The sequence below is a fragment of the Gallinula chloropus genome (assembly GCF_964237585.1).
Source record: "Gallinula chloropus genome assembly, chromosome: 18".
Taxonomy (NCBI): domain Eukaryota; kingdom Metazoa; phylum Chordata; class Aves; order Gruiformes; family Rallidae; genus Gallinula; species Gallinula chloropus.
In genome coordinates this window covers 1,819,736-1,844,173 of record NC_140103.1, presented here as the reverse complement: position 1 = coordinate 1,844,173, position 24,438 = coordinate 1,819,736, and the positions used below count along the sequence as shown (strand labels likewise).

Sequence of the window (24,438 nt, the reverse complement as noted above, 5' to 3'; positions counted from 1 at the left end):
GATGGCCAAGGCCACTAAAAGCTTAACAACTACAGTGACTGGGAAATTAAACCTATTTCTGGAGTAATTCCATGCTGGCGAGAAGCTTGCTCCTGGCAGGTTAAAGTGTCTCATAAATGACTCCTCAGGCAGAAAGACAGTTCCAAAAACAATGTTAACAGCCATTAAAAATGAATTACTGGTTTTTAATATTTATAATTACATCAACATACAGGAACAATGAAGATGACACGCTGTCGACTCTGTGCCAGGGAGTAACTTTACCAAACAAGAGGGCTATACTCTGTGTGAACTGCTGAAGGGTATAATTAGAGCTCATGCTGTAATCTGAAAACCCAAGAAATAAAAGGGGCTTTTTTGGAAGCTATTGGATTTGCTTTGACCAAGGACTCCAGCATCTCATTCATACAAATTTGTGATTCTTATTCCAAGTAAAAAGAATGTCTAGTTCCTTTCAGGTGTCACCTGCAAGCCTCAGACATGTCAAAGAGAATCACAAGGAACAATGCACTTTGGAAAGTAAGGGGAGTGAGAAAGCAAACGTTTTGTTACAATTTTCTTGCATTTACATTTTAACACCTTTCACTCTCTGTGCCTGTCATGGTAAAAACCAAACAACACAACAAAAACCCTACACCGTTTTGTACCAGCCAGTAGTAGCAGAGCACGTCAGCGCTTCAAGCTTGAGAGGTTTTGCCTCTGATGGTTTGACATCTGCCCCATCTGGACACCCACCTGTGTGTCCTGTCCTAGGGAATCTGCTTTGGCAGGGGGGTTGGACTCGATCTCTGGAGGTCCCTTCCAACCCCTACAATTCTGTGAATCAGCAATCAGATATCCTGAACAGTAACTCTGTATGGTAAGCACTAAGAGTTAATGTGAACCAGAAGGTCCTTGGATTTCAAAAGATGTTTCTGCTAATCAGAATGATGCAGCAGGGATGATGAGTTAACATCAGCCAGAGTTTGAATGGAAATTCTTTTATTTTGGGGTTTTTTTTTGGCCACCACAGAAGCTACTAATGGATGCATGTGGAAAGTTTCTGGGAGCACAGTGAATTCCAAGCCTGCCAACATAACGTCCACAAGGGTTTCTTGGGAAAGCCACTCTTGATGCTAAAGGGCACATGATCTAGGAGGTTCTTCACTAGGAACGATTTTGGGAATTGTGCCATGGCAGTCAACTATGAAGACAACACATAACGAAACAATAAAGCCAGGAAAGTCATTAAGCCCATAACTGTACTCTGTGCATGCCAAGCTTCAAGTTGTACACTCATAAAAGGCAGGTACAGCCAGCTTTTCAGCTCTTTGATTTATTTAAAGCCCTGTGAATTCTCCCTTCTGCTTCATCTCAGATTATTAAAGCTGAAGAAATCACTTGCACAGGTGGCTGACACACAGAAAAGAACATCCCAGCAGACAAACACGAGCGTGTGAGCGTCACACCTTACCTGGTGTTATGTATCCAGTAGCAGCAGCTGCCCCAACAAATGCGCCTCGTGTTAAAGCACCTCGTCCTCTGCCTCGAACAGCCTGGACTGCCGCAGAAACAGCTGTATTGACAACCCCTTTAGTCTGCCCAGAGTAATAAAATGGAACGATTCAGAAAGCGAAAGCATTGCTGGAAATACAAGGCCACCTGCATTAAATCACCACCTTTTAAAAAGCTCTTGAAACGTGTGTGATGCACCAGCAGAACACAGACTGGAGTAGTGCTGTCCAAGAGTCTGACTGACAACAACTGAAGTGAGTCGTTTGCCAGCTCCCCGACCGCAGTGCATGGCAGTGCACACCGTGCCCGGCACAGTCACTGCGCTCAGCCCTGGCAGTCGGTGTGGTGGGGCTGTGTGTTATTCACCTCCGTTTTGCTCGCGTGGGGATGAACGAACATGGGTGTCTCCTGACCCTTTCTCTGCTGTGCCTCACTGCTGTCATTCCCACCTCCTTACAAGCCTTCTTGATCTACAACACTGTCTGTGCTTCTCTCTGAACCCACACAGCTTCACCCCAAAGACAACTGCCCACCTCTGGACTGCTTTAACCTCACTTTACTGGAACATTGCCTTCCTTAGGGAAACCGACAAGCGAAAGAACAGCAAGGCATTACAGAAGCCAGTGTTGCTCCCTGCACCACAGCACAGCTTTGCTGTACTAGAGGCCCTGACTGAACCTTGGAAACAATAAAATCATACAAATCCAGGTATTTGAAAGACAAATTTGGCTCTGGCCTGATATACAATGATGATTCCACATCATCACTGCTTGAACCACTGACCATACTGTATCTCCTCCAGCTAATCGACTGTCTTCCTTTGTCCTTTTCTACTGTATTTCCTAGAATCTGGGCCCAACTATCATATGACATTGTTACACTGCAGAAATTATTACAGAAGAATAAAACCAGAAGCCTTACATGAGTGCCTAAGAGACTGAAATCACTTGCTTCCTGTAGAAGTTTCTGTTATCATAACCCAGAGTTGTGACAATAGAGTGGTCCAGAAAACAAATAACAATTCTTACCTGAGGAAGAATCTTCTTTTTCTTGTTGTTTGCTGCATTAGGCCCAGAAAACAGTTTTTCAAGTGCTGCTAAAGCTGCGCTTGCTTTTGCTACTTTCTTATTTGGGCCTGCACCTCTGAACTTCTGCCCATCTACTTCTACCTGAAAATTGAGACGTGAGATTATGCCCAGTGTCTGTTCTTGGGAATATCATGCTATACCCACTGGTCATATAGAACTTCAACAGTAACAAAAAAATTCTGTTGCTTCTAGATTACAAAGCTGCTAAAGAGCACCCAAGTGATCCTGTGAGCCATTACATCACAGATACTAGAATCTGGAAATTACAAGTGCAGTTCAAAGAGGACCACCTTGAGGCTCTCAACACATGAAGGATACCACTAGGAAACGGGGGGTTTAGGATCATTTGAGGCTCCCCTCATCTTTATCAGTGCCTTATGTAGCAACATCTTTACTTATGCTACACATACACTGTTTAACTGGGCTGCTACTGCATACCACTTTAGAGCCTGTTGCTGCTTTAGAGGTAGCACAGGTAGATGAAGAAGAGAAATCAAATGAATTTTCTCTCTGCTGCAGTCACTCCAAATGAGTGATTCCTGGTAAACTGGCAGTAGGAGACTCAGTTTAGGTCACTGACACGGGGTTACCAAGCATGTTTGCAAAATTTATAAATCAGGGATTTTTGTCCAGCTGTGGATCATCATCTTCCCTCCTCCTCCTCATGTCAAGACATGATGTAGTTTGGGGCTGGCAGAATCCCATTTTAATTCTCACTGTACTGTCCTAAAGCACAGAAGACATTCCTTACCCCAGTCTAATCAAGGCAGCAGCAACAAGAGCTCCAAAGCCCTGAAAACATCACAGATGTGCATTGCAAAACATGAGGTACAAAAAATCTGAACTGTAGCATCAAGCAACTCCACAGACTGAAGCACCATTATTAAAACCACCTACCGACTGTGTAACTCTGCTTCACTCACCTCCATCACAAAGCGCTTGTCATGGCTTCCACCTGTCTCAGAGATGAGCTCATACTTCAGACCCCTTCTCTTTTCATTGAGCTCCATCACTGGGTTTTTGCCACTCGCTGTGAGTATAGGACCCTGAGTTCTTACCTAGAGAGACATTTATGGTGTTGCCTTAGAGCCTCATCTCATCAAAAGATAGAGAAATATCTACAGCACTGTGGCTTACAGTACCACGTGGCCAGCAGCTTCGAGAAGACCAGCATTAGCACCATGTGAAGCCTCTGCAGTACCTTGTTCCCAACACGTACGCCTCGGCTTTCCAGGGACAGACCTGTGCTAGGGTAACACTGCTTGGGCTTCAGTGAACATGCTCTATTAGAATGTGGGTGAAAGTCTCTAAAGAACAGCAGGGCGACAAACAATCCTGTGAAAGGAGTCACCCCTCAGTATTACTGATGGTGAGAGCCCCTGTCCTCATGGCCTGGCCTGGTGTCTACACAAACTGAACATTACACCGGCACCACTTGGAATTTCAACCCTGAGAGTATCCAAAGCTGAAGATGGTGTCAAGTTCCTTGAAATCGAAGGCTTTATCACTGAAAGGAAAGATTGGCCTTCCCAGCCTTGCACACATCTCTGCTGCTCGATCTAATTACATCCTGGCACTACTGAGCTCTGGCCGAAGACGTCTCATATCCCAGGTCACGTGTTCCAGTAGGAATAGCTGGAACTGCTTGGAAAGCAAGGAAGATGAAGCCAAGATCTCAGTGCACCAGCGTATCAGCCAGCATAGAGTGCACTCAGCTACAGATACAAATGACTAGTCACTAACGAGGAAAAAGATGATGAAAGACTCAAAACAGTGTTTTCAAGGGGACTTTATATTTTGGATAAAGATCAGAAGTTGCAGTACCAGGACCTGCCCTTTGAAAGTAAAGTGTATCAAAAGTGTGAATGTGGAAACCCAAAGTTGTGCACCTTGGGAAATACCTTGGTCATCTTAAAGTATTACCCATGTTTGTGATAAAACGTAAGTTTTAAAAGGAAAATTAACAGGCCAGTTGAGTGCAGAATACATTTCTTTCCCTAAGTGAATTGAGCTGTCTGTGATTACGCAGTCTGGAATTAAGTGCCTCCCAACTGCAGAAATTAATGTTTTAACATCTTGACAAGTATTTGAAGAACAGAACAATTACTTGTCTTTACAGCATGAACCCCCATACTCCTGGAAAAAAAGCAACGTAACAAAAAAGAAAACAGGGATCTATAATGGGTTATCAGTACAGCCCCAGAGAACTTGCTACAGAGCTGGCAGGTAGACAAATAAATACACAAATTAAAGCTGTTACTCTTTACACAGGATGCTTCTCTAAAATCCTTGGTGGCAGCTACAAACACTGGTCAAGGAAATCACAAAGGGAAGGGTGAAAGGTATGACACTTAAGCACAGGTTTAAAATCTCCTGGTTTCTCATGATAAAAAGAAACCAACACCAGAAACATCCAATTAACACACTACAGATCCATCACAGCTTGGTTCCTGGGGACATTCAGCCAAAGTTACTGAAATCTTGTCCTTTGAGGAATACTTTATTTTCTACAACTTCAGTGAGAAAACAAGCACAGCATGCTCCTTGGAGCACCTGACTTCAGCTAAAGTTCCAAAGCTAAAATACTTTATATTGAAACAGAAGCATTTTCAGGGCAGCATTTTCTCATCCATTCGATACGTACAGAGTTATTGGGGTTTACATTTCTTAACATCTCCTAATGAATCTTTGTATTTTCATTGCTCATCATGTGTGTCAGTTTAAAATACGGCCTGTGTAAGTGTGTCATTTTGACAAACCCACTATTACAAACCAGAAATTGTGACCTTGGCATTACTAGGGCCCAAAGGCACCAAACACAAGACGCAGCTGGCCCAGTCACAAGACATACATTAGCCAACTAGAAGAGGTAACTCTAAGAGTTTATGATCCTATGAGGACCAGATGGCTACCCTGCCTTAAACATGAGGAAAGAAACAGTGACACAGAGCCTGTGGCAGATTTGAGACTGGAAACTCCATTCCTCATCCGCCAACCTAACTAAACACAATCTTCTCCTGGCAGAAAAGGAAAAAACCAAACCCCAAACCCCTCAGCTCCCAATCACGTGTACTTTCTAACGCAATACTCACCTCTAGGGTAGCGGAGGTGTCGGCTGTGGAATTTCCAGTATTATTGCTTGAGATTGAAGACGTAGTTTCATTTTTACCTTCAGTATCTGATTTTTCATCAGAACTCATACACTCCACATCTGCATCAAAACCAGTTGGATACCCCATCGCTTGTAAAACCTACAACAGAGCCGCATGAAGGGAACTGTAAATAGAGAGTGGTATGGAAACAAGGACAAAGCTGATCATGACACAAAAGAATGTCCACCCTATGGTTAATAAAGGCAGATTGCTCAGAAATACATTTCCTCCTGTGTTGAAATGGAGAAACACACAATAGCAAAGGGGGAAAATAGCTCCCAGTTTCCAAATGTGGAATCAACACAAACAGAATTTTGGTCTCAAAGCCAGTGATTACTCATGAGCATCACTCAGCATCTCAAGAATTCCTTGTAAAATAATCATTAAAATTCAGAAGTGCATCCACTACACAACACTGCTTAACACTACGAGGAGGAGATTGTTCTGCAGACCATTTTCCCCCTCTGTGTGTGTGTACGGACAGAGCAAGAGACTGACTGCAGGGCAAACGAGACAAACAGTCGTAGGAGAATTAAACCATTGTACTTCTACGAGATGGTACTTCTGGAGTTTCCTAGGAAACCACAGGCAACAGCCAGGAGGTACCCAAGTAGCATACAAAACATATCCCTGAAGCCAGAGGGCTGGCTCCACCTCCCTTGCACCTTTCAGGAACACCAGAGAGTAGACGTTTCCAAAGCAGATGTACAGGGAGCGAATTCCTGAACCGAGAGGCGAGGTGAAGGAATGCCTGGCTAGCACAGTAACAAACTGGGTGCCCTAAGCCTGCCTCTCAGGGAACCACACCACAACCCCCAAGCCTTCTCCATGCTGCACCACTCTGGGTTCCTTCAAAAACACCCTGCTCTAGCGCAGCCAGCCACTCCTTTAGCCAGCCACCTTACCTGCTTGTACAGAGGTACCAGACATGGGCCCACAGGGATCTGAAAAGAACCTGAAGCTCCCCTGAAAATTCAGTCTCAAGAAAACCACTGTGTTCCAACACTGAACTGAGAACTGTATGGATAAATCCATACAACTGTGGCACATCTGGCTGTGTTTTCAGGCCTTCTGAATTTTAAAAAGCTCAGCTCCAAAAATCGAAACAGTGAGATTATTCCCTCTTAGAGCTCTGGGAAAGCAAAGCCCAGACCTGCTAGGAAAAAATGGGAAAAAGAAAATCATCTCTACCATACCACCCACTTCCTCTTGGACTGAATCAGGGATGTTTTGAAGCAGAGCCCAGTATTAGTATATGTGTAAATTTAGAGAAAACAGATTTGGGTAGGTACCAGCACAGATCAGGCTGACACAGAGAGGATCAAGGGCAGAGAAGTCACAGCTTTTCAGGGCTGTACTCTAATTTTTATTTTTTTTTTAAACAACTGCTGGGAGAGAAGCAAAATAAAAGAATTGAGGCAGAAGGTCTGGAAGGACACACATGCAGAGAGCTATTTTTCCTGAAGGAACAACACATTCCCTGAGATACTTCTGGACACTTTGAACTTGAAAGCACATGGGACAATGGGATTTTTAAAACCGAAATCAAAGGGAAGCAGAAAGTTGCCAGATGAAGTTTGTAAAAAGGAAATTCTTGTTCAAAACGAAGCACAGAATGACAGATGGACTTGTTCCTATCAGAAGAGCAGTTCTGTTAAAAGAGGTTCTCTTCCACATGAATTGTCTGTAGGAAACTTTTGTTTCTTCCCAGAAACCCAGCAGACTCATCTGCTTTAGCAGTCAACTGTCCTTCTGCAAGGCAAGAGGGACGCTCACGTTCACATGTTTACAGTACGTTGCCAGTAGCTTCACACAATTTTTTCAATTCTGAGGGTGCATATTACTAGTTCTGACCACAGTTTGTAACTTCTGCTGCAAGACCTGGGGTTAGCAGATGACTTGAGGTTGCCTTACCTTCACTGCCACGTGGAGCTTGGCTGTTTTCTTGGAAGGTCCTGATGCTTCGTATGTCGTACCATCGACATCTACAGACATTGTGAAGACTGGGGCATGGACCGGACCAGACTGTGACAGCAGCTTATATTGAAGGCCTGGCCTGATCTGGTTCAGCCTCATCAGAGCATTCATGAGATCTATTGCTTTACTATCTAGTACTAGGAAAAGATGGGGATGGGGAGGGGGATGGACAAAAGACGAACAGAACAAATGAGACAGTTTGCATTTCAGTGTCTGAAAGGAGCAAAACAACCCCACAGCCTCTCAGAGTCCCTAATGCATTTAAGTCTTTAATAAACCATTCTACTTTGGAGTAACAACTAAATTACCCGGTTTTTATATTGTTAACACAACTCTTTTGCAGTTAGCTATATTTGTATTCCCCCTGGCTGCTACAAAAGGAGTAACAAGTGTTACAGGTACTGAGGAACTAGATCCAGACCTGGCACTGAAGGAGCACAATGAAATTAGCTGCCAGAACTGACTGGATCCCTGCAATGCCCAGACACTGCTAGCCTGTGCACACACACAGTGCCAGTGGTTTGTAGATTAAGCATTTTATTTTTCTCATGGGAGGTCTTGAGATACCAACAACTAGCTCAAGAAGGAGAAGAATGCAAAAAGACAAATCTTCACACAGAAAAGTCATTGCAGCATTTTGAAAAGACAAACCATAGTACAGGGACACTATGAACAGAATGCCTCGATCACTTGGCAACTTAAATTTTACTGCAACTCCATGGGTAATCCCATTTAAAAATGCAAATCATTCAGTTAGAAAAACATGTCAGGGGAGATTCAGAAGCACAATAAGAGATGTGTTGGACATTCTGAATGTGGGTTGATGGAGACAACGGTTCTTGTTCCAAAGACTTTTCACATGCTGCTCCACACCAACACAGAGAAGCTTTTAAATCAGCTCCCACTGTACAACAGATCTTTGAAAACAGAACAGAGGAGAGTTGCACTTACTTTTCCTCAGATTTCGCTTCATCTTTTTATTTGGATCTTTATCATCCCCAACACTATCTTCAAATGGTCTCTTAAGGGCAGATGAGCCTGTACCTAGGGTATAAATTTCCTTGTAATATGGATATGCTATTAGAAAAACAAAATTCCACAGCAGGAGTCTGATTAGTCCCATACTGTTCCTTGCATGTTTACAATGACAAGAACTCAACCATCAGTCAGAGCTTTCTTACTGCTACCCATAAGCCAGTATTAACTTACTACTCACTGCACTGTGCCATGCAGGATGTCTGTTTCCAATATCATATGCAATCTAAGTGCTGTAATTCTGCAGTGTGGTTTTTTACAGTTAGTCTAAGGCAAGAATTCTAATAGTATTTTCTAACAAAAATTATACAGGGAAATTTATTTTTATTAGATATATATTGTCTTCTAGGAAGAATTCTTGAGTAACTCTTATTATGCAAACTCATTACACGATTTTTGACCAGTCTCTCCTTCCCCAGCATAAGAATCATAAACACTGCTTTTGCTCTTCAGACCCCAACAGACTTTGTGCTTAAAGAAAACCACCAGCTGTATTCTGGCTGTGTGGCTGCTCCTCTGCTGGTACTTCTAGAAAGCTGAGTTTCCAGGTTTTCTCCTAACAATTAAATGCTTTTAAAAACTCATGTTCAACACAAAGAAAAGCCTTTCCCTTGCATTCAAAGCACATAGCTCAGGAATTCTACCCATTCTAAACTAACCCCTAGATTACTGCCCAGTTAGTGATTTTTGGAGCAAACAGCACCTACCTTCTTTGTCAGTTACTGACCAGGAATATTTCTGAAATGACTTATTTGATGGGAGGGGATCCATTTCCAAAACCTTATAGATCTGACCAAAGGCTGACAATCTGAGGGCATGCTATAGGGTGACAGTAGAAACGTAAGTTACATCACAGCACAACTTTAACTTAGACAACCAAGTTTCTAACTACTTTTGTAGACAAAAGCAGTTCTAAGACAAAAGCAGTTCTATGAGAAAACGTCTCCTACAGCTATCTTCTATGAAAGCTGTGGAAAATACTAATGTCTAAAACTGAAAACTCATTAATTTCTGTAACACAAAGCACAGGGCACATCAGCAGGGAGCCTACTCAAGGGCTCTGTGCCACTCGAACTGGGATGCAAGTGGTGTGCAGGCACTGGGCTGCCTTTTGCAAGGGTTAGATTTCCAACACGCTGATCCTGTGCTATCGTTTACTCTTTCCAGGGAGCACACCAGAGGAACTGTCAGGACTGCCATTAAAACAAGCTATTGTGGCAGAGAATAAATTGCATTAATGAGCTGGAATCTTGACTGTTACAGTATCTAGCTCCTCAGACGTATGAGTTTTCTACCTGAGCACTGTGTGTAATGGCTTCTTTTTGCTGAACTGTCATATAAGACAAAGCATCTGTTGGCTCCCGTTCACAGGGGTCATGCAGACCAGGGCCTCCTAGGAGGGAAAGAGGCAAAGCTGATTACTGAGAGTAAATGAGAAGCAACACAAAAATGGGGACTTGTGGATATTGCAACAGCTAGGTTCAGTCTTCAACAGAGTGGGAAGCACACCTTCCCCAAAGCATCGGACAGAGCTAGCACCAAGATTTTACTCCCTTGCAATGATGGCCACAGAATTTATCAGGGTTAAGGCTGCAGGCATGTAATAGTGTGAACTGAAAGCAGTAGGTTTATGGAAACAAATAAATTGGATATGTAGATTGTGATTCATCTATAGAATGCAGATGTCTGGTAGGTCTATTTGTTTGTGTGCAATCCCTTAATGAGAAAGGGCTTAATTTATTTAAAAACCCCTAACACTGCCCATGAACTTCCCCTGCCCCAGAAGTTCTCAGTCAAACAGTCACAACCCTGCAACTTTTTAAAGTTGGGGTTTGGGGGTTTTTTAATTATCTGAACAAGAACCACTCCTTTGGCTCCTCTGTGGGTTAGAAGTTCAAGGCAGGTGTTTTCATCTAATCATACAGCAACAGCACAGCATTAAGGCTGCCTGATCAATCTTTTGTGTTCCTGAAGTTAATTTGGCCCCTTACCGGGAAGCAGAATTCCAGATGCCAAACACTCCATCACTCGTCTCAACGCTTCCCCAGCGCCCAGAGGTCTATTACAAGTACCTATAGATTTTTCACATATAAGCTCGAGTGGCTAGAAGACATTAAACCGTGATTAGTATGGACACAAGGGTAACTGTAACCACAGTTAAATACGGAGGGGTAGAGGGAAGGGTATTCATGTTGGCTTACTTCATTTCTAACCCACTACAGGTCTAACTGACAGACACATCCATCCCAGAGGACAGCTCACAGCACAACTTTGTTCCCTACTCTGAGCCACCTTTTGAGGAAACCAGCTGCTCTCCATTAACTGCCCAGGAAGCCTTACAGGAGGAGCCTTCAAAGCCAAGGCACAGAAGTCTTCTCACGTGGGAAAAAGCTGCCTCTGCTGCCCTCCAGAGTGTTCCTCCCCGGATGTGCAGAGCATCATGCCCTCCCCAAACCTGCCAGTGGGAAACAGCATCCTCTGCAAGGAGCAGCACTGTCAAGGTAGGGCATTTCTTAAAAACTAAACCTAGACACAAGTGGGATTCTATTGCAAATCCTTGAGGCTGTGCAAGGCCCCACAACATTTACACCTCTTCCCATGGCATCTGTACATCTTACAGTCTGAGCAAAGACTCACATTCGATTTCATTCCTATGAGAACTTTTCTACACAGGTAACAGTTAGTGGGGAGCAAAAGGAGGAAGGGGGACTAGGGGGAAGTTCTGTACAACTCATGGTTTTCTCCAACCCAGACACTGCTACAATTCTCAGGAGCTGAGACCTGACCCCACGGCCTCCGGCTCTTTCTGTACTTACCCATCCTTTCAGTGGTGCCCATGTGGGGACTCTGTTGCACAAATCCCGCAGAATACGAAGGACAATTACACATGATTTTAGTCCATTTGCCCTGGCCTAAAACAAACAGAATGATTCCAATACACCTGCAAAAACCTGGCCTTCGATTTTGCTTTTCTTTTTAAATGCACAGAGTCCTGGGATAGATTTTAAAATTATTATTACTTAATACTAGCTTCATGCAAAATAAAAACAGTTATATAGAAGTAAAATACTTCAATTTAGAGAGTCATATAAAAGAGGAAGTGAAATGTCAAGATGGAGTTTGTAACCTCATGACAACTCTAGACCAGCTGGCTGTCTACCTGTCACGTTTCCCTTGCACGGTACAGCACGGAATTCTAGACCTTTGCTCTATTAGGGACTAGTCAGAAATTAAAGAGGCATTACAATTAAAAACTGTCTCAAATTAAACCTCGTAAGGCTACAATAACAACAAGGTAAGAACAAATAGCCAACCTGAAACCATTTGGCGTGCCGCAGAGACGCCAAGGCCTCCAGGCATTTCTGCCTGTCCAATAAGTCCGGAGGATCTTTCATCGCAACATTATCTACTGGTAAAAATGGGATAAAAAGAGACAGATACAATTTGACCAAGGGGTTTCTGTCACAATACAAAAAGAGCGGCAGCATCTCAATGAGATAATAAGACTCCCAGAATTTAAGTGCACTGTGTTATTTAATTTAAACAAGCCATTAAAGGTAGTAAATGTGCACGTGTGCAACAGAAGCAAAGGCATTCACTCCTTGTAAAATAATAGTAATAATAAAGATGGCCACTGCTACAGACAATCTGGGATCTTATTAAAAATGTAGAACACATTTCAGGGCAGAAAATAGCTCTATAGCACTTTTTTTTTTTTTTTTTTGGTTTGCATTGGGCTTTTTTTCTCCCCCGTTCTTTGTGCCCTTTTTCCTTACAAAAGTGGCACAGAATTTCAGAAAGACAAGCTTCCTTTGACAAGAGGAAGATATTCTTGGGGGAGGGTATAAAAAAAGTCATAGTAGGCAGAAAATGAACTTCTTATGTCCATGCAATTGTAGAGAATTCCAATGGAAAACATTGAATATATGTGAAATATTGCACAAACAGCAGGAGCCAAATACATGTCTGTGAAAGGAATGTAGAAGAAATGCCAGTAGGATGTTTTACAGTTTGATTAGTCTTTCATATAACCAGAACATATGAAAGAAGTGAGCAAATTTGGTAACTTCCAGATTATTGACCAGTGAGAGGCAGTCCCCTCTTGTAAAAAAACTTTTCTTCCCCTCAGCAATTGAAATCAACAGAGGAAATTCAAAGGGTTTGAGAGACAAGACACTGAGATCTTCTGTGCAGGTTTACACTTTTTTCTTTCTTTTTTTTTTCCCTTTCTCTTTTTTTTAATCCAGCATGCAACAAACTGCTTTGAGCAGTCACATCCGATTCTCTATGGAGGAACATTATGCATCAGGCCTTTATTCCCTGATTTTAGTTTTTATCCTGAGGAGTTATTAGCAGCCAAATTCTCTGGAAACTCAGTACAAATGACAGATTTTGCATATCTATGAAATCAGGTTAAAAAGACTTTAGTTTTTAGCTGACAGGGGAACATCATATTGGAAGAAGTAAATGAATCCATGGCTCGACTAAAACCATGAATATGTTATTTTCCTATGAATACACAATTGCACAATTTCAAAGGAAATAATTTGAAAATACAGTCTTTTCATTATTCATAACAGTCAATTCTCCAGGTCTTGAGACCTACGCGGGTCTGAATGAAATACAATATCCACTCCAAATTGAAGACTGCACTAGATAAGCAAAATCCAGCAAGACATTTAAAATATGAGGACAAGTTAGGAGAAAAAAATACCATCAGTCTGTAGTACAATTTATTAGCAACACCTCAAAGTCTGTTTTCACAGGCCTCTTGGGATAGCATGGGGTGCACGTGCCATCGCACCTTTTACGTTCAAGCTGCTTCCCCTCCTCTGCCATTCAGTGGGAAGTTTACTCTGGTAAAAGCACATTATGTGATGATGGATAAAAGAGCCCAAAGCCAAAAAAATTCCCAAAACAGTGTAAAACTGAACAGAACCAGGTATCTTGTCTGACACTTCACAGTTTGCACCTGCTGGCTCTGCTGCCAGCAGAAGATTTAAGTGCTATAAGCTTATTTTCTAACCCCAATGAACTTCGCAGCAGATATTTGTATTGTTTCTTACTGCCCTCATCATTGTTATGATATTGGTATCAATCACTCCTCTTGCCTGGTTTGCTAATAAAAGCTGCAAAGTCTCAAAGCACTGGATGAAGAGGTCACTTTGGAGCACAAGATTTGCTTCTAAGTTTCCTTTGCAGTTTCATTACTTTCAGGATCTTTTGTGGCACAGAGTTACTGAATGCGGGTCTCTAGTTCTGTAAGAAAGCTTTATTGTGGACAATATAAACATCTGCTTAAAGCTCTTGGATTGTATATAACAACTACTGTCAATGAATGATCAGAATCTTATTTTAAAACGTTAGAAATGGCAAAGGTGGCTGACTGCAAAATCATCCATTTTTTGCAATGAACTGGATCTTTAATCGCCTACAGACTTTCACTTCATCCTGTACAGGGTTTTGCTAGAGTACAGTGCAGCCACTGACAAGTTATTTTTTTTCTTTAAACTACAAAACACAGAAGAGAATGTGTATCAACTGCCAGCAGGCGAGTGAAAAGCCTTCTCTATTGCTCTAAGATTCCTTTCCCCCAGCTAGAAGCAAACTTGTTCCCAGGGGATTAAGGCTATTTCCAACGGCCTAAATTACAAATATCTTTGAGAATCTTGCTGATCGCTAATTCAGTACTTGGTGTCCTGAGCACCTTCACAGATGTTGCAGTCAGCCAACTTTTGGGTGCAAGATTCTATTAAACAGAAAGATGAAGAGAACAGGCAGTGAAGAGGGCGAGCGGCTTGCAGCAGGCTCCCTTTCGACACCCTCGGGAGAATGGCATGTTGCTTCATGCTCTGCCAGTCAGGAAAGTGAGACCCAATCCAAATTTTCAAATGTGATTGCAAAGCTTTAACTGTTTTTCTTGTGGTTTGAACAGGGGCAACGATACAAAGAGTTTTAATAAACAGTTAATAATAAAGCCCTGACATTAGCTCACACTATGCAACGCAGAACCAATCCTTCAGTAATTCTCTCCCCACTTGCTGTATGTATTCTCTTCACATAGTAGCTGCCAACCTCATTTGTCTGCAGCCAGCCTGACGAGGAGCGTTGTCTTCTCCGCAGGGACAAGGCCAGCCTGAGGCTCGTTGCCCCCTCGAAGGCGCCTCTGGAGCACCGCTGGCCGCGTCTGCCCAGCAGCGGCGGCAGCAGCGGCAGGCTGCTCATGCGGTAGTTGCGCACGGAGCAAGGTTGATTTCAGCCCCACTTTGGTACATGAACTTGTGTGTCATTACACGAGCTTGTTGTTACTGTGCGCTCAGTAACAACAACTGTTTGGCAAGCTACAATGTTCTGGTCTGGAAAGCCCAATTCGTATTTGATGCTATGAATAAAAATTCCACTTCTTCAGAAGCTTAAATTTTAAACTGGTGCAAAATGCAGGAATTTTAGATGCTTGACTTCTCAACTTGACATGAGAAAGCAGAGCTTTATGGATAGCCATTTGTGAGAAACACCAAATGCACACACACACTGGCCTGCTATTTATTTTTGCTAACGAGCAGCAAAAACAAATAGGACAAACACCACGTCTTAAACATGAACACTTTTCCAGAGAGGTGGGGGGCTGAAGAGAAATCCAGGAATGTTTTTCGATACATTCTGACATCAGGGCATGAAGGCACACACAGCATTCCTACAGAACAAACGGGAGCACTGGTAACGAGGCCGGTTGCACCTAACCTTGCCGCTGGTTAGAGGACAGATTAGTGTCACCACACCGAACGAACCGAAACCTTGGTCAGTTTCGCGCGGCCTCGGCGCCCGGAACCCACCGGCCCAGATCTTACATGTGAGATGAAAGGCAAGCTGACGAGCGTTTTGAGCTCCTTCATTCAAAAGAGTGTATGGAATAAACTCAAAACAGGTCTTACAACAGCACAGAAAGTAGATTTACATTTGGTCGCTATTAATTGGGGGTATTGAAAAAGATAGGGCAGCACTTTGGAGCTTAAGGTGCTCTTGTTGGGCAGTTTTGCTGAGTATTTTCCCTCTATAGCAGCTCTGGAACATTTTTTGGTCTGAATCTAAGTGAAAGTGACTTAAATGTAGTTGGGATACTGTGGAAAAATATCCCCAGCCCTTCTCTCAATTTACTTTGCGACACCTGTATAAAGTTTCCTGTACCTTTGAAAAGCAGTATGACTGTGTCTTTGTGCACTTGTGAGGAGTTGTGTCAAAGAAACCGGGCTCTCTCCCTGCTACCTCTCCTCATTGGCTGTACAGAAATGATTGCTAGCACCGCTCTAGGAGGGGCAGTAAAACCACTTTAAGCTTTAAAAAAAATAGTACTGAATTTTGAAAAGTATATTAAGATACTCTAAACAAAACAGAACACCTACATTTTTAATATAGGAATGCATAAAAATCCAGATCCTTGGTCAGTCTGAGATGAACTCAGGAGTCCATAGACTTTACTGCCACAACAGCACCACTTTTTGACAGGAAATACTCGGACAGAAGCCTTTGTGCAAAGCCAGGTCCTCTGGTGAGAATCTTACAGATCCCTCAGCGTTTGCTCTGCACACCGTGCTGGCTCTTATGAACAACCACAGGGCTCATCTCAGCACCTTATGGGAAGCTGAAGACCAACTAAAGTTACATGCAATTTATTTTTAATGGTCTGATGAGAGAGCATGGTTACTAATTTGAGAACAAACAGGCGGTGCCATTAGGGAATCTTTGCCATTCATCTGTTTTGTAAGATTTTTCTGTATCCAACTGCTGCCCAAGTGTCCCAGTGGGTTTGGAAAGGGATCCTTCCTGCCCTGGCCTCCAGCAAAAGCGAGGAGAAACTGACCAACATTTCTCATTGTATCGGCATTTCAGGGGGAGAAGGGAGGAAGCAAAGGGCTCGTGGCGAGTCTAGAAATGGGAAAAGAGCGACAGGGAGTTCCCTAGCCCACGTGGGCCCAGCTGCCTCAGTTGTCATGACAGAGAGTGGCCAGTTGGTCAAAGGTCTGACATCATCCAGTGACAAAGTTTCTAGGGATAGGTTTGGGAAGCGGAAGCAGAAGTTACTGACAAGATCTAAAAAATAAAGCAAAGTATGGCTACATTTGCTCTTCACTATTTCTCTTGGATTTGTTTCCAACCTCATCGACTCTACCAGTCAACGTTCTGTTAACAAGGGGCATATCACTGTATCGACATCGCGCAGTTAGGGAGAAGGAAGAGAAAGAAACTACGTTATCGTTTTCTAGATCTAATTTGCTCTACAGACATGAGGTACAACGTTCAATTCAGAAGCAAAAGTGCTGTATTATGGCACTGTAACTTCAGTTCTATCCCAGTTAGGAAATTCTCAAAAGCTAGAAACACAAACATATGCATCATCAATTAATAAAAATTGAGGGCCAGGACGACATACTTGAGAGCTTTGCAGGAGAGGTTTGAGGTTTTTTAATATAAAGAGAGAAACAGTTTTATGAGTTTTTCAAGATACTACGAACAAATCCCACTTGACTGACTTAATTTGAAAACAAGACTGTGCAGCGCTGGGGTGCTCAAGAATTAACTAGCAAGTCTGAGAGAAAGGAGAGCTAAGATCTAATGGTATGCCAAAGTTAACACCATAGCAATAGTGCTTGCAAATGAAAACTGCATATTTGCATGAAACTTAAGCTGCTGTTGTCTTTTCAAAGCACAAATAATGTAACATATTGTGGCAATAGCCAATCTAGTTAGTACCGGATGCACAATTAACAACCTCCTTCCCAATTAACCCTGTGCTGCACAGTCAGGGCATTTAGATAGAAAACTTAAAACCAAGTTAAAACGCTCTCTGTACCTCCTTCCTTCTTCTCTGCTTCATCTCGAATGAGAGGGGATGTGAGTATCACCTTCAAAGTTAGCTTGGGCTCCTTTGTGTTACGAATAATAATAGCTGCCTCATTTACATGCTCCTCCACGAGATACTTCTCTTCTGTAAGTTTCTGAAAGTCACCAAAAAAGATTTCAAGAGTCTCCCAATCAACTGAAAAACTGCAGAATCTCTGTATGCACATATGCCTCTTAACTAATTGAGAAGCCTACAAGACATTGCAATAAGAAGGCCTTGTCTCCCTCATTAAAACAAACAGAAAAAACCCCAGTAACATGCTTAAGAAAGGTCTGCAGCAAATTTAGTGTGAATACTAAGTAGTTCTGCTATATTACTACTTTTCTTTCTAAACTGTTTTTTCTTCTTAACAAAGAAGCTGTCTTCCATAGCTGCCAGCATGCAAAATACCACCAGCAGCTTTTGTTCTCACCAGGTACACCCTCCTCTGGTAACGCTGCCTCCACATGTAAGAGCTCTCACAGGCAGTACGACCAACACAGCCACAACTTGGTGCAGGAGGGTGACAGGTTCCAGCACATGAGCTCATATAGCCCACGTACTGGCCATGAAGGATGAGCAAGTCTACCTTGGCCATCTCTTACAAGCCCAAGGTACTCTTCCGATGCCCTGGCGACAGAAGTTTCACCACCTCTCCAAACGGTCCATTCTGATTCTCAGCCACCCACATAATCTAGACGACCTGTTTTGTGAGAAAACTGCCCCTTGCTACAATTCCAGTTATTTCTCATCCCTCCTTTGGGAGCCAAGTGAGATAGTGAATCTCTGTCCCTTTATAAATAGCCATTAGCATCTTAAAACTTACACCTGCATTTGGCCTTGACTTTTCCCAAACCAGGTAATTTTAATGATCTGGGATTTTAAGTGCTCTTTCTCACTTGTCTGACTTTCTCCAACTTGTCCATCCATCCCTCTCACTCCCCTTCGCCACAGCACCTGAAACTTGATGCAAACCAACACTGCCACCCACTTTATTCATCAATACCAACCCCAGGATTCTGGACAATGCCTGGAAAACCTGACCTTCCTCTCTAAACAGCACACCCAATAAACTGAGTCTTTTTTTGAATGGTTTTCAATAAACTTTTTATTTCTTGCTTAGATTTCCTCAGTAGGTAACACTGCAAAGTGCCTTATAATTTGTTCCATTAACGTGCACTATGCTGGAGTTACCTCAAGCAATCTGTACCTACAGGCCTTTCAGTAAGTCCTTTGGGATCTCCCTCAATCTCCCAAAGTACAGAGGTAACCACAGATGGTTCCAACTCCTAAAGCTATTCTTTGTGAGTTTGTTTTGGTGAGGCCATATGGTTAGCAGATATCTAACATACATTCTAACTTACTTCCCTGTTGCGATCTGCATTCCTCCAGCTCCTTTACTGTTGGGATACAAATGTTCAGGCATCTGCTCACTGGCCATCAAAGCAGCACAGCCCAAGCTGTTAACATCTCTGTACCTCCTTTGCTGTTTCTGTCCAGCAATGGCCCACATCTTCCTCCTTCCTCCTGCATCTGATGCATCTGCAGAACCTCTTGCTGTGCTTTATGGCCATGATAGTTGCAGCTTCTTTCAGGAGTTCCTCTTACCTCATGTTTTCTGTAATCCTTTCCCCCACAATGTTTCCCTGTAGAACCTTACCTACTTGTCCCCTGAATTAATTGCAGTCTTCACATCTTTTAATTACGTCTGTTCTGCCGTTCTAACGGTTTCTGAAGCATGTGCTAACTTTTCTTATCAGTTTCAGCCTCTCTCATCTCACGCCTCACTACAAACAAGGAAAATTTACTCTTTATTACCCAATAGATCCTTTGCATTTTCAACTATGGCTGGGCCTGATCTGAGGCACCACAGTATCTCATTAAAACAAGCCCCTTATGTGAACAAATGAACAGCGAAAACAAGCAGCTGTCAGGAACAGCACCACAAATCCTGCCTATGTGGAAACAAACCCACGGCAGAAGACTGGATCAGGAGAAAAGCAGATCAAGTTTGGACATGGTTTGGAGAGAGGCACTTGCAGCACAATACTTCAGGGCATGGTTTCTTGGTATCAGCATGTGTCAGTCTGGAAGCTGGGTGGATTATTCAGACCCAGCGCTCCTTCAAAAAGCTCCTGGCTGCTTTGAAGAGACCAATGGTAGCTGTGAGTGCTGCCTTCTGGATGCCAACGTCAGAATGAAATCACAATATATAAAAAGAACTACGAGCTCACAATTAACAGGAGCGACCACCTAATGTGCCTTGTTCTTGCTTCAGCAGCACAGAGGTGATTAGTTATTTCAGGCCTGCCCAAGCAAAGCAAAGCAGCTGCAGTGTGGAGCTCAGCATTTGGGCAGGGGACGGGGCCAGCACCACACACCAACTTCACGCTCAAGCAGGGAAGGTTTCTGGGACTGTGGTTTAGCTCACGTTAGTGGCTGGACCAGAGTGAAAAACCAGCTGGGTTAGTTACCAAACAGAAAGGTTATCTGTCATTGCAGGGAAAGTGGCACACAAATAGGGATTAGGCAACAAGAAGGCAAGAGGTTAAATTCTGGGAATAGCTACTTCATGTCACCACAGTAAACATGCCACACCCTAGATACTGTTCCTAGATTCAAAGAATATTTTTTCACTCTGTATCACTAGTCTTTTTCCCTGGACTAAATTCCAGCCTTCGCTCCCAACACACCTCTCAGTGCTACCAGCCATTGTCAGAGGACTGCCCTACATTAACTCACCTGAATTTGAGCTGGGAGATTGTCTTTAACTATACATAGCAAGGTCTTTGTGGGTTTTTCTTTGCACATGAGAACCAGCTCCAGATCCATATCATCTTTTATCAGCAAGCCCTTTGCAACCAAGCCAATTCTCATAACACCACACAAGGTCCGACCACCTTGATCCCTGGAAACAAAACAATTTGAGTAATTAAAATGTATTTTCACACATTCAAAATACTTGTAGTGTCCTATCACAGCAAGGAGATGAGGACTGAGGACTGCTATAGCAGTGTATCACTGATCAGACAGTGAAAAGCACAGACTCTTTTTATGCAAGTAGTTCCTATGAAAAAATTGTTGAAGCATGGATTTGCAATTCATGGAGCACAGAAGTTGCCTAGCTCAAGTCACAAGGGTTCACAAAGCTCAGAAAGCCCACATTCACTCTCTGCAGCTCTACCAAAAGAGTAGAATAATTAACCTGGAGGAGCATTCTGACAGAAATCCCGTGTTCAGAAGTGATCGAGTTGCCTTTTAGTGGCACTCCAGTTGTAACATGGCCACACACCTTTTCAGTGCTTCTTTTCACTGATCTATACATTCAAACCTTTACATTATAGAACCAGCTTCTGAAGTTTTAGCCCATACTACAAACTGACATTGCAGGAATGCTGCTAACTGCAAAGAGTTTTCCAGGCACAATTCCTTCAACAAGTCTTGCCACTGAAATCTAGAGGGACAAAGCTTCTAGCTTTTACCCTCCAGCTAAAGGTCTGGGGAACATTTAAGAGCCAGAGCAACCAATCTCCAAAGCAACAGAGGAACACTCTCACTTTGAGTACCAAGAGAAAGTCTGCATCAAGAAAGGGTGTAGTAGGCTCAGATTACTTAAAAACATGAGGAAAAGTGTGAGAAATTTATTGGTGACTGTTCAACCCCAACTATTGGCACACGCTGCATCTCACACCCAGTGGCACGTCACCGTTATGAAACCAACAGACGATGTCAGCGGTTGGGCTGGTAAACCACCTCAGCCAGAAGGGCTGCATCCCTACTGACATCATTCTTACCATCAGGAGGGACTGGAGATAAACCAAAACCACACAGAAACAATGAAAAGCCCCAAAGCAGCCACACTGCAACCAAAGGGTGGACCCTAAGCTTCACTCAGAGGTATCTTCAACTAGTAATTCTGTCTTTGTCTATGTATTTCAGGTGGAAAGGCAGGAACAGATGCTTAAACAACAGAAGCAAGGGAGGAATGAGACAGAAAATGAAGCAGCACTCTCCAGTGAGTTACTGTCCTTGGAATGGCCAGAAGCAAACTAACACAAACTGTTCCAAAAGTAAGCAGCATCTCAACTTCCACCGGGAACTACGTCACTTAACAGTATCTGGATGCCAACATATGAGAGCACATGACACTCTTGGATATGGTAAGTAGCATAAAGATATTTTAAGTTATATATTGTTCTACAGTGTAAGTACTTTTAGCTTGTAAAGTGATTAGTGAAACAATTTGTCCCAAACAAATGCACAAATACACAAACTATTTTATATGTGTAAATAATACACTGATGTTTAAAAAAACTGTACTGTGAACTTAGAGCAGAAGCTTGAAAGATCCTGCACCCAGATGTGTGAAAGCACAGCTACCTGTTTGTCTCCAGAGCATTTACTGCAGGCTTGAATTTAAAGAAAAAATAATCCATTTTTTGCCTATTTTACCCACATCAGAAGACACCTAAAATGACACCATTGATGCTGGAAAGTCACTAACAAAATGTGTATCATGAAATACTGCTCTTCAGCATGAGAGCTCAAATACCTTCCTTGAGAAGATAACAAAACTTCCAAATCATCCAGCTGTGGAGAAGTCATCTATCAATCCACTATGGCTACTCTCAGGTGCCAATATAATCACACTGCCTTAAAAGAATTTATACATTAATTTATGTAAAAATATTCATGATTTTGTGTGTTCTGCGATTTCCATTTCAATACCTTTCACACCAGAAAGAAGTGGCATATCACAGCTCGGCCGCCAGTGATCAGACCGTGGCCACTGAATATTTATTAGGGAACACTGAGAGCCACAAGAGCCACAGGCCTCAGAACCAGGGGCTGTTCCTGCACGTGCTCTGCCCAGGCTATCCCACAACATCACGCTGCTGAGCATTTCCTATGTGGATCGGTGTATTCTGAGAAGGTGATGCTACACTTGAACTTCATGCAGAGCAAGAGGTTTCTTTCAGTAGCTCCCAAGCCCACAAACTTATTGTAGAGAAAATGAAAGATGAGTTTAAATGGCAAGGAAGAAATCTGTGGAAAAACACAATGAATACTCGTGGAGTTTTCTGTAGGATCCACAGCACCGTGGGGACACCAGATGAAGCTGTGAACACTTTCTGCTCCTCCCAGCCAGACACGTTTCCTCAGCTGATCTCTCATTTCTGAATTGAGTACACCCAGACAGCGAGGTACAGCATCACACCTCATGTCCTGAATGTTTCCCTTTAATTTATGAGACTTGGAAATAATGAAGAATCACGTTGTGATGGTAAAATAAGCAGCAGTAAATCACTCCTGAATATTCCTGTGTCATTATGCATCCAGTACATACATAAATATAATGGTAATCACTGCTACTTTCATACTGAGCCAGTAAATTATATTTTCAGTTTAAAAACTGATACAAGCCTTCCTGATTGAGTTAGATCTTCCTCTGTTACTTGCACTGAATTGTATCTTACTCTAGAAGTATACAATCCACAGGGTCTGCATTCCCATGTTTCTAGTGGAGTAAGCTATATGTTTTTCCACCATCCCAAAACGTGAACAACTTCACCAGGACACCAAAACTTAAACCAGGCCTCACAATAAACCTTTCACTGCCATAAAAGGTGTCAGAAAACAGAACAAATTATATGAAAAAAAATGCACTTTCTGTATCAGCTTTAATATCACAGCTTGTTGGGCAGAGCCCACGTAGCAGCAGCCTTTCCTAACATCCCACACATCACGGGAAAGGAAGCGGAAAGAGACCTTTGGCTACGTCTCTAGTGCAGGTTATGCTCCAGATGTGACCAGAGTAAGTCCCAAGAAGTTCAGCAAGTGCCTGCGTGGTGTTGAGGGGCCTAAACCACAACAATAATGGAAGATAATGGATCCTTAGAAAAATCAGCTTGCTGGACAAGCAATAGTTTATACAGATCTGCAGGAGCCCCTGAGCTGCGTGGCTGTGGATCTGCACTGCGTGCTACCGCGACACACGCTCACGCATCGTTTCCGAGAGGTTTGTCTGCTGAACAAACATCACGGTAAAATAAATAACGAAACAGAGAGCAACTGCTGCCCACACGGGGCTTATTGCCATTCCCTGCACTCACCCTACGTGCTCCCACCTCAAGATGCCAAAAATATATCCACTTCCTTCTACGGACATTCATATGCAACAGAATCACGTAACACTACGACTTCCTGAGAGGGAAAGGAACCCATTCAGAGCAGGACAGTACCGCATTATGAGGCTCAGCTCACTCACTTGGCATTGCTTTCTGCAGCTTCCTCCTTTGCTTCCACATCACCCTCACATTTTGTAGATTTGTTCTTTTCATCCATCCAGTCAGAGACATGTTTAAGGGCACATTCTACTGTTGATACCATGTTCTGGACAGCTTCAAGTTCCTCTGGAGATGGATAAATGGTTGAATGTTTCACCATTACATGGCGGTCATCATTAGCAAAAGATCGGATAGATCTCTGTTATGAAGTGGGAAACAGGGGGGAAAAAAGAACAAGGTTATTGGATTATCGACAGGAGGACATTGCCTGGATGGGAATCCTCCCTGGCAGAAGTAGGACAGTGTTTTATGATGATCATTGTTTATAAACATGCAGAAGTGATTTCTTACATTTATTTAAATACATTTTAAGAAGCAAGAAAGCAAACACCAGGGCAAAAATCAGCATTAAACTGTTAAAATGTGTAAGATCTTGGGTGGGTTATGTGCACCTAATATCTGATGCCTAAATTCAACTCTTCTAGAACCCTTTCATTGGCTACTAAGAGGAACAGGCACACATGGAG

General features: G+C 42.8%; 1 protein-coding gene across 2 annotated transcripts in view; it reads right to left on the bottom strand.

The window, feature by feature from the left end:
• Window positions 1-24,104, bottom strand: part of STRBP (spermatid perinuclear RNA binding protein) — a gene marked incomplete at its 3' end in the record, with an annotated part of 29,805 nt that extends 5,701 nt beyond the window's left edge. For both annotated transcript variants that reach the window (XM_084272587.1, XM_084272588.1), the window contains exons 1-14: window positions 23,893-24,104; window positions 20,367-20,532; window positions 17,595-17,739; window positions 12,061-12,155; window positions 11,563-11,658; window positions 10,738-10,849; window positions 10,042-10,139; window positions 9,454-9,565; window positions 8,663-8,755; window positions 7,649-7,848; window positions 5,675-5,833; window positions 3,506-3,640; window positions 2,523-2,663; window positions 1,454-1,577 (exon numbers count right to left, since the gene is read on the bottom strand). In XM_084272587.1, the coding sequence (XP_084128713.1) occupies window positions 1,454-1,577; window positions 2,523-2,663; window positions 3,506-3,640; window positions 5,675-5,833; window positions 7,649-7,848; window positions 8,663-8,755; window positions 9,454-9,565; window positions 10,042-10,139; window positions 10,738-10,849; window positions 11,563-11,658; window positions 12,061-12,155; window positions 17,595-17,739; window positions 20,367-20,532; window positions 23,893-24,071 (1,855 nt within the window). In that variant the 5' untranslated portion in view covers window positions 24,072-24,104. The remainder of the gene's footprint in view (window positions 1-1,453; window positions 1,578-2,522; window positions 2,664-3,505; window positions 3,641-5,674; window positions 5,834-7,648; window positions 7,849-8,662; window positions 8,756-9,453; window positions 9,566-10,041; window positions 10,140-10,737; window positions 10,850-11,562; window positions 11,659-12,060; window positions 12,156-17,594; window positions 17,740-20,366; window positions 20,533-23,892) is intronic.
• Between the last annotated feature and the right edge of the window lie 334 nt (window positions 24,105-24,438).